We start from the raw sequence: 10860 nt of genomic DNA, 5'->3' as shown, positions 1-10860 counted from the left end.
CTACACACTGACGCAATTACAGTCTGATTCTTCCTTGTTTACGTTGTGTACTGTTTAAAATGCCTCCAATAATCTTGAGTCCCACCGACTGTGAAGTACGGACTGTTATAAGATTTCTTAGTGCTAAAGTGCTAAAAGCGATCTATATTCATGGTGACATCTGTGCAGTTTACGGAGAAAACATTATGCGTGATGGAATGGTAAGAAAGTGGGTGAAAGCATTTAAAGATGGCCACACAAATGTGCATGATGAACAACGGAGTGGGCGTCCTTCGGTCGTTAATGAAAGTTGGGTGTAGGAAGTGGACAGTAAGGTGAGAGAAAACAGACGCTTTGTGATTTCGTCCTTGCGGGATGACTTTCCTAATGTTTTTTGTAGTGTTTTGTATGGCATTGTGACCAAGCACTTGAATTACCAAAAATTGTGCGCACATTCGGTACCGAAAATGTTCACGGATGTGCACAAAACCTAACGTTTAGACAGTGCATTGACTTTCCTTGAGCGGTACCGCAACGACGGTGATGATTTCTTAAGCCAAATTGTTACGGGTGATGAAACATGGGTGGCCTACGGCATACCAGAATCAAAGCAACAGTCCATGGAAGTTGAGCAAGGGCACCATTTTGCTGCAAGACAATGCCCGTCCGCATGTGGCGAATCAGACCAAAGATCTCATCACATCTTCTCGATGCGAAACTCTAGATCATCCTCCGTACAGCCCCGATCTTGCACCCAGTGACTACCATCAGTTCCTGCACCTGGGCGGTCAGCGTCTTCAAGATGATGTCGAAGTCAAAACAGTGGTGATGCAGTGGTTAACAAGTCAAGCGGCAGACTTCTGTGAGGAGGATATTCTAAAACTGGTACAACATTATGACAAGTGAGTCAATATTGACGGAAATTATGTAGAAAAGTAGCTTAAAGTACAGGCTTTCATGTAAAAATAAAATTATTGAGATATCTTAGTACATCTTTTTTTAATTTCAGCATGGTACTTACTTAAAAGAACATGCCTCGTACTATCTAGCATGTATCAAAAGTCTTTTTACTGAAGCCCCATACTCAAACAAGTGATCAATGGACTTCTCGTTTAGGTCTGTGATCTATGACTTTATTCCACATTTTGTTTGTGTAGGCATTCCTCCTTTTTTTATATTATGGTCGATTTTTCTATTTGGTGTAGTGATATGAGAAGCTATAGTTTCTTGTATAACAAAAGCACACATTTTAATGAACAAATCCAAATGTATTACGATGTTTACCTATTGTGGTTTTTTATTTTTCTACTAACAGCTTCTACTGTGTCTATAGTTGCTTGGCAGCTGCATCTTTCAGAGACATTTAGCTTGCAAAAGGTATTGTGAAAACAATGGAAAAGACAGTGTTCGTGCAGCCAGCGCTCAAGTTACACTGAATGTTTATGGAAATCAGTTGTGGAAGTAACCTCGTACTGGAAACTTTCCGATGTAGATCATGGAGTGTTGTATGGCCGAGTGAGCAGTGACATACACTTCACACCCTTGCATGGTTGCCCCATACTGCTGAGTGTCTCCATGAAGCTCTGCAGTTACACTGTTGCCATTACACGTAATCATATTTTGTTGTATTGGAGAATCTTCATATTAGAGTGAATAAACCACTCCATAACCACTGAAAGGCAACCAATAAAAAAAGCTGTTCAAAAAATTAATCAGTGCAAGGAAACACAGAGTAGATTAGAGCAATAAATGAAGCAGCAGATATCCAAAATTTAAGAGTTGTTAAAAGTAAATAGTAAGAAAAAGTCTATTTTTAATAGTTGCTAAAATGTGCAAGCTGATCTGGATGCGTAGGACAGCATCTTAGCCCAGTGAAGCTAGCACAGAAGGTGAAGAGTCATGGGGAAAGGTTTTAGTGCAGGTGTAGATTGTAGAAGAAAATTGATGTAGTAAAGATTTAGAGAAAAAGAGATTGTAATAGGATACAAAGAACACCAGAATGAAAAAGACCAATCCAAAGTCTGGTGTTTGTACAAAAGCTTTCCGTCCTTTCACTAAATGATGTGTGTAAGTTTGTTTTTATTAGGCAATTGACTCACAATTTTAGCACTTCTGATGTTTGTCTCACTTACAGAAAATGTTTGATCTCCTACTACTTTATTTCTTCATTTACTTCTTTATTCAATTTTCAAAGGTCATATCATAGTTAGCTCAATGACTTCCCCATAATATTGTGCCTTACTTAAGACTGATTCTCAGTTTCTAACCTACATCTTTTGGAGAGTTGCTTCCAATCTTAGTTATGTACATCTGCAACACAGAACATTTAATATTCCTGTAACACTGGAATGTGATCTGGAAGTAAGATCTATCAAGTGTGCTGTTTACTGTGTATTCGTACAAACTATAGGCCCCTTCTCAGTGGATGCATCAGAAGAAATCTTTATGCAATTAGTTCGAGTTTATTTTACTTCTGTGTGATTTCCTGCATTTACCTATCATCATTTACACACACACACACACACACGCACACGCACAAAATTGGACAAAGTGGAATAAATCAAAATCTGACTCTCCAATCTGAAGTTCACTTGATTTACCAGCCTTTTTTGCACAGGTGGAGGTCCCGTACTCCAGAGCACACCATTAGCTCGCCTTAGCCCATCCTCTGAGCTGTCGGCTCAGCAGGCACCGAGAATCCTGACACTGCAGGACATAAGTGGGAAGCCCCTGCAGTCCGCCTTGCTCGCAACAACATCTTCGTCCGGAGGTGTCGGCAAGGACGTGCTGCATTCCAACAGTGAGCGCTCACTCAACAGTCCCGTGATGAGCCAGCTCTCTGGGCAGAGCTCGTCTGCCAGTCGCAAGGTGAGTCTGCAGCTGCGTATGTCTCAGTCACCTGAGCAAAGATTGATGGGCTCGGTAAAGCCATAATGCATTCGAAGGTAACAATTTGACATACAGAAACACTTGCGAAACTTGCAACTCAAGAAAAAGTGACCCAGATTAATTCAGCCTGGTAGAATGCACAGAGCAGTAACAGTGAACTGGTGATAAGTGATTAGGATTGCAGAGAGATGGCTTACACATAGGCCCAGCCATCATCAGAGAAGTGAAAGTTGATACAAGCTTAGTTTGAGAACTGCATCTGTTTCAGAACAGGAATTTATTAAACTACAATTAACATATTTGTAACAGGCATTAATAGCAAATAAGCTACCAACTTGGATTAGCCTGGCCAATGCCAGCAGGGAATTGGTCACAGATATAAACCCTTCGAGCCTGTGGTATGTGAGAAGAGTCATTTAGTTTAGTATAGTTAGATTAAACTGCAGGCGGGCACACAACCACAAAGGTACAGAGAAAATGGCCACTTGCATCCACATCAGTGATTTCACGTGCAGTGCCAACCGCAGGGTCAGGAGAGAGGCCTACGAGTAAGAGCTTCACGTTTTCTGTAGTGTCTGAGTGTGATTCCACACATTGAAATAATGATTCCCATGTAGTACAAAAACAAAGCACTTTACTTCTAGTGCAAATAGGAGTGGAAGTAATTCACAGTAAAATGTCCATGGGGACTCTGGTTCATATGAATCTGATAGAGACTCAGTACAATCTTCCAGAATTAGGAGCCCCACAACAATCTCTTAATGAAGTTACAAGCATATGGAGTAGGTTGCCAGACATGTGAGAATGTGAGTGGCTCGAAGGCTTCTTAAGTAATAGAATCCAGTAAGTTGTTCTCAACAGCAGGTGTTCCTCAGAGGCAAGGGTACGATCAGAAAAACCCCAGGGCAGTGTGATAGGATCACTGCTATTCTCTGTAAACATAAATGATCTGACAGACAGGATGAGCAACAATCTGCAGCTGTTTGCTGATGATGCCATGGCATATGGGAAGGTATCATCTTCGAGTGATTGTAGGAGGTTTCAAGGTAATTTAGACAAAATTTCTAGTCGATGTGATGCATGGCAGCTAGCTCTAAATGTAGAAAAATGTAAGTTAATGACAGTGAATAGAAAAAACTACCCCATAATGTTTGAATACAATATTAGTAGTGTGGTGCTTGAAACAGCCATGTTGATTAAGTATGTAGATGTAATGCTACAAAGCTATAGCAAATGAAACGAGTATGTAAGGACTGTAGCAGGGAAGGCAAACGGTCAATTTTGGTTTATTCGGAGAATTTTAGGAAACTATTGGTCACTTGTAAAGGAGACCACATATAGAACACCAGTGCAACCCATTCTTGGATACTGTTCAAGTGTTTGGGTTCCTCACCAAGTTGGATTAAAGGAAGACATCGAAGCAATTCAGATGCAGGCTGCCAGATGTGTTACCAGTAGGTTCAATCAACACACAAATATTACAGAGTTGCTTTGGGAATTCAAATGGGAATTCCTGGAGGGAAAGCATTCTTTTCAAGGAACACTGTTGAGAAAATTTAGAGAACCAGCATTTCAAGCTGACTACAGAACGATTCTACTGCCACCAATGTACATTTCATGTAAGGACCACAAAGATAAGTCAAGAGAAATTAGGACTCATATGGAAGCATATAGACAGAAATTTTTCTGTTTACAAATGCAAGAGAAAAGAAAATAACTAGTAGTGGTACAAGATACCCTCTGCCACATCGTGGCTTGGGGAGTATGTATGTAGATGTAGATGAAGATGAAGGAGTCCCAAGAAAGTTATAAGTCACTGAGGCTACTAGTTTGTTTATTGAGATGAACAAGACTTGAAAGAGTAAGGATTTACAGGCTCATTAAAACCACAATGTATGTTTCAAAGGCAACAATTTGACATACAGAAATAATTGTGAAAGTTGCAACTCACATAGAAAGGGGCCCAAATTATTTCAATCTGGTAGGATGTACAGAACAATTACATTGTACTGGTGATAAGAGATTAGAATTGCAGAGGGATGGGTTACAGATAGGCCCAGCTGTCATCAGAAAGATGAGAGTTGATATGATCTCAGTTTGGGAATTGTGACTGTTTCAAAACAGGAATTCATTAAACTACAAACCTGTTTGTAACAGACACTAATAGAAAATAAGCTGTCATATCAGATTAGCCTGTCTGATGCCAGCAGAGAATTGATCAGAAAGATAAACCCTATCAGTCTGTGGTATGTGAGAAGAGTCATTTAGTTCAGTATAGTTAGATTAAGCTGCATGCAACCACACATTTACAGAGTTGCATACAGAATGGCCACTCGCATCTGCGTCAGTGACTTTGTACTGTAGTGCCGACCACAGGATCAGGAGAGTGGGCTGCTACTATATGCTATTTAAGTCCAGTGAGATGTTGTCTCTGAAGGTGACAACTTGACACAAGCACAAAATCTAAGATCACCTAGCGTATATTGTCCCAGGAGCACAGTGTCTGTTGAGGCCATGATTGGTAGAGGCATTTCATCTGGTAGTGACTGCTATCTGCTTGTGATGCTACCCTGTGGATCCTCTAGTATGTGCTGCATTTGGAACTCTGGACACAGCATTGTGGCTTCACAGATAGAACTGTTTTGCTAGCAGCCAGGTGGCATCTTAAGCACACTGCCTGGCAGACGGACACCTGCCCCACACTCGGCAGGCATGTGATATGCATGCACTGAGTTCTGAAGGTTATGATGCTGGTGCTGCTAATTTCTGTGGAGTCCTCTGCAGACTAGCTTGTAAACATTAGCTGAGCAGCGTTTGCACACCAATCATTGTGTTTATTTGCATTCAGCACACACCAAGCAGTCCTATAGAGGAAGGAACCGCTGAGCAGGTAGATCCTACTTACTGCTGTTTTGTATTTACTGTATCTTGTAGCCTGTATGAAGGTGAGGAATGACTCTGTGTGTGTGTGTGTGTGTGTGTGTGTGTGTGTGTGTGTGTGTGTGTGTGTGTTTGGCCATACCGCTATGAATCTGTGTGGCCATCTTAAGTGGTGATGCTATTCACTATTGTGCCCTCACAGAATTTATTGGAAATTTTATTTAGCTCTTTGCCAACCTCGTGAACTGCCTCTTAACTTTTTGATCACAAATCCTCACAAGACAACATACTTCTAAAATTATGTTGACTTCCAACTCTTCTGCATTAGACATTGTTGTTGGCCACCCACAGATTTTATTCAGTTGTATAAAATAAAATAAAAAACTGCTTTCAGTTGCAGGTCATGATATTTATTTCAATGCACGGTGTGTTTTGAATCCTGGGGCAGTGCTTGATCATTCAAATTCTGGTTAATAGTGATCCTGTTAAAACTACATAGGTATATTAGAAAGTGGCACATTGTTGGATACAAGTACCCAAAACCATATTCACATTCAGTTTTAGATACTGAAAAAAATTCATCTTGATAGGTGTTAGGAGTCAATAAATTTGGTGTTTGCAAGCGACCTTCACTGTGGTAGAGGCCTCTCCAAGGAACATTATGTTTCACTAATGGACAAATTGAATGATACTATTCACATTGAATGTTAACATCTCTTCTGCAAAGACAAATGTTTGCTGACATCATTATAATATCCCATCATGTATTGGAATGTTGCTGCAACAATACTGCATGGCCTTAAACTTTGGAGTGCTTCTACATCCCCATAACGATGTTCACCAGACTTGGCTCCCAACAACCACATTTTGGTCTTGAACTCAAAGAAATGGCTGGGTTGATGGATATTCATATCGAATGAGCAAGTTTAATCTGAGACAGATGCTTCCTTCGCAAGGTTGGAAAAAACTGGATTTACTGATGCTGTTAAAAACTTGGAAAGTTGTTGCACTACATGCATTGATCTTCAAGATGAGTATCTGAGGGGATAGTTTAGGAAAAGGGTGGGAAAAACTGTAAAAGCAACCGTTACATAGCTTTTCCATGTCCTCAGACTCATTTTCATATCTGAGCTTTGCCAAAGAAAAGCACTTAGGAGAGAATACACAACAATATTGGCCAACCTGTGGCATTATTTTTAATTCCAGAGAACACTTTGACACAGTTACGCTGAACTGATTCTATCAGTATTGAATGAATGTGTTAGAACATCTGTTGATGGTGTATTGTAACCTCATACAATTCTAAAAATTGTGGAACCTATACAGATCAATTTCCTGAGAAGTAACTACTTCGTTTGTAGTTAATTCCCCAGTTAACTGGCGTTATTTGTGGAATGTTATATTCATACAAATCAAATGAGATGTACGATTGAAAGAATACAGTATGCTTAAATGAGGTTTGAAAGACCCTCTGTAGCACACCTTAAATTACTAAGACTACCTCCACATTTAAACAAATTACATTTATTGATTATTTCATGCAATTTTTCATTGACTTTACATTTTTTATTTTATGTGTATTGGCATGATAAAAGCATTGTACATGCTGTAATTTATTTTTCTCATATATGTTGACTCTGCAATACGTTTTTTTTTTTTTTTTTTTTTTTTTTTTTTGGTGTCCTGATTGATCAAACTTTTTATCTGTTGATGACTTCAACTATCTTAAAAATCTGTGAGTGAGCTGAGCACAAATGCTCAGGGTGCAGAGTTCTGGTTTGTGGAATATTGGCTATGCCAGCTTGTGCTATCATCCAAGATGTCAAGTTTGTTTTGTTCGCAGATGATACAAAAACTGCAATAAATAGTAAATCAAGTGTAGCCTTAGAGAGGTTGGCTAATAAATCTTCATGGACATTAATAAGTAGTTCCTAGCCGATTCTCTGTCACTAAACCTTGAGAAAACATACTATATGCAGTCAGAATTGTAAAAGGTGTCGTGCCAGTATATGGCTAAAATATGATGACAAGCAGATAGAAGAAGTTGGAGGTGTTAAATTCTTGAGATTACACCTTGATAATAAATTTAACTAGGGGGGAGCACACCACAGAACTGCTGAAGCGGCTAAACAAATTTCTGTCTGCTAGCTAAAAAAAGGCTAGTTTACAGTGCTTACTTTCGCTCCCTAATGTCATGTATGGAATTATTTTGTAGGGTAACTCATCAAGCCAAGTTAAAGTTTTCCGAGACAAAAAATGTGCAATACATATGAATTATTTGGGGTTTGAACTCAAGAACATCCTGCAGAGGGCTGTTTAAAGAAATGGGGATGCCAGCTACTGCTTTCCAATATACACTCCTGGAAATGGAAAAAAGAACACATTGACACCGGTGTGTCAGACCCACCATACTTGCTCCGGACACTGCGAGAGGGCTGTACAAGCAATGATCACACGCACGGCACAGCGGACACACCAGGAACCGCGGTGTTGGCCGTCAAATGGCGCTAGCTGCGCAGCATTTGTGCACCGCCGCCGTCAGTGTCAGCCAGTTTGCCGTGGCATACGGAGCTCCATCGCAGTCTTTAACACTGGTAGCACGCCGCGACAGCGTGGACGTGAACCATATGTGCAGTTGACCGACTTTGAGCGAGGGCGTATAGTGGGCATGCGGGAGGCCGGGTGGACGTACCGCCGAATTGCTCAACACATGGGGCGTGAGGTCTCCACAGTACATCCATGTTGTCGCCAGTGGTCGGCGGAAGGTGCACGTGCCCGTCGACCTGGGACCGGACCGCAGCGGCGCACGGATGCACGCCAAGACCGTAGGATCCTACGCAGTGCCGTAGGGGACCGCACCGCCACTTCCCAGCAAATTAGGGACACTGTTGCTCCTGGGGTATCGGCGAGGACCATTCGCAACCGTCTCCATGAAGCTGGGCTACGGTCCCGCACACCGTTAGGCCGTCTTCCGCTCACGGCCCAACATCGTGCAGCCCGCCTCCAGTGGTGTCGCGACAGGCGTGAATGGAGGGACGAATGGAGACGTGTCTTCTTCAGCTATGAGAGTCGCTTCTGCCTTGGTGCCAATGATGGTCGTATGCGTGTTTGGCGCCGTGCAGGTGAACGCCACAATCAGGACTGCATACGACCGAGGCACACAGGGCCAACACCCGGGATCATGGTGTGGGGAGCGATCTCCTACACTGGCCATACACCACTGGTGATCGTCGAGGGGACACTGAATAGTGCACGGTACATCCAAACCGTCATCGAACCCATCGTTCTACCATTCCTAGACCGGCAAGGGAACTTGCTGTTCCAACAGGACAATGCACGTCCGCATGTATCCCGTGCCACCCAACGTGCTCTAGAAGGTGTAAGTCAACTACCCTGGCCAGCAAGATCTCCGGATCTGTCCCCCATTGAGCATGTTTGGGACTGGATGAAGCGTCGTCTCACGCGGTCTGCACGTCCAGCACGAACGCTGGTCCAACTGAGGCGCCAGGTGGAAATGGCATGGCAAGCCGTTCCACAGGACTACATCCAGCATCTCTACGATCGTCTCCATGGGAGAATAGCAGCCTGCATTGCTGCGAAAGGTGGATATACACTGTACTAGTGCCGACATTGTGCATGCTCTGTTGCCTGTGTCTATGTGCCTGTGGTTCTGTCAGTGTGATCATGTGATGTATCTGACCCCAGGAATGTGTCAATAAAGTTTCCCCTTCCTGGGACAATGAATTCACGGTGTTCTTATTTCAATTTCCAGGAGTGTATATTTATTCCTTAATGAAATTTGTCATTAAAAATATTTCTTTTTTCAAACCAACAGCCCAGTTCATGGAATCAATACTAGAAATTAAGAATAAGTTTGACAAAGATTTAAAGTCACAATTATTCAGAAAGGTGTCCACTATTCAGCAATACACATTTTCAATAAAATGTCAACAGTCATAAAAAGTGTAACTAATACTGAAGTTCAGTTTGAGAAGAATCTAAAGAATTTATTGCTGACCAACTCCTTCTACTCCATTGATGAATTTCTTAGCAGAACCAGTTGATGCATGTAAGGTACTAGTAATATCACATAATGTGAATATTGCGTACAATCTGACTTCTGTACAAATTTTGTGCAGTAATGCAACCATTGCAAATAAGTTCTGTAAAATGTTTTTTATTTGATGATGTGTGGCTACAATAGCCTAATAATAATCTTATGCACCTAAGTGTATTGAACGTGTAATATTTCATGACGAGTCTGATATCCTTATAATTGTGCAATTTCATATGAGATCTGTGGAAGGTAAATTAACATATCCATTCTTATTTTGCAATATTTATTTTGTATTCTTGTTTTCTGACATGTTCCACATCCCAGGGACCTCTTCACTGTGGATCAATTGGGAAGAAAACTACATCTAATCTGACCTACCTGTATTTTATTTCTATACAGTATAGGTATGAATCAATCTAGGCCCCTTGCAAAATTCTTTGGCAGTAGTGATGTAAAACGGCATGGTTTACAAGCAAGAATGTCTTAAACAAAGCTCTCACAAGTCATCAAAATGTCCAAGATCTCTAGGACAGCTGACTGGTCAAGAGACTAATCTCTTATAACAGTTGCACATCTACAGAGAAGAATTCCATTGTAAAGATGCTAGCCATCACTGGTGGACAAACAGAAAATCAGATCATCAATTATTGTTTATGAGTGATCTGTAAGAGTAAACCCTTGTTACCTTACAGACTTCTTTATGGCCACAGACACCTCTGTGACTTAAAATTTAAAATTTATGTTGAAACATACGCTACGAGGTTTGTCCGGAACATATGTATAAAAGTTGAATAATGTCTTTATGTTACAAGTTTCAGTCACCGCCAGGTGGGACTACTGCTGTAATCAATCCCATCAATGCTCAATTCGAGTGAGAGCACTCTGCGTGAAGGTGGGAGTGTGCGGCAGCTTGTTGACAGTTACCCTTTTTCACCTGCCGTCGGCATGGAGCTCTCTCTGATTGAGGAACAGCGCATCAACATCAAGTTTCTTGCAAAGCTAGGCAAGAATGGCCGTGAGATTTTTGAGTGTTTGAAACAGATTTACGGAGACAA

At 41.4% G+C, this 10860-nt stretch overlaps 1 protein-coding gene across 1 annotated transcript in view; it reads left to right on the top strand.

The window, feature by feature from the left end:
• LOC124803478 (cadherin-related tumor suppressor) overlaps positions 1 to 10860 on the top strand; it is a 491307-nt gene that overhangs the window by 461838 nt on the left and 18609 nt on the right. The window contains exon 33 of the mRNA XM_047264670.1: positions 2597 to 2847. Coding sequence (XP_047120626.1) covers positions 2597 to 2847 — 251 coding nt within the window. The remainder of the gene's footprint in view (positions 1 to 2596; positions 2848 to 10860) is intronic.

The sequence above is a fragment of the Schistocerca piceifrons genome, chromosome 6, assembly GCF_021461385.2.
Source record: "Schistocerca piceifrons isolate TAMUIC-IGC-003096 chromosome 6, iqSchPice1.1, whole genome shotgun sequence".
Taxonomy (NCBI): domain Eukaryota; kingdom Metazoa; phylum Arthropoda; class Insecta; order Orthoptera; family Acrididae; genus Schistocerca; species Schistocerca piceifrons.
This window is presented reverse-complemented; position numbering and strand designations above follow the sequence as displayed.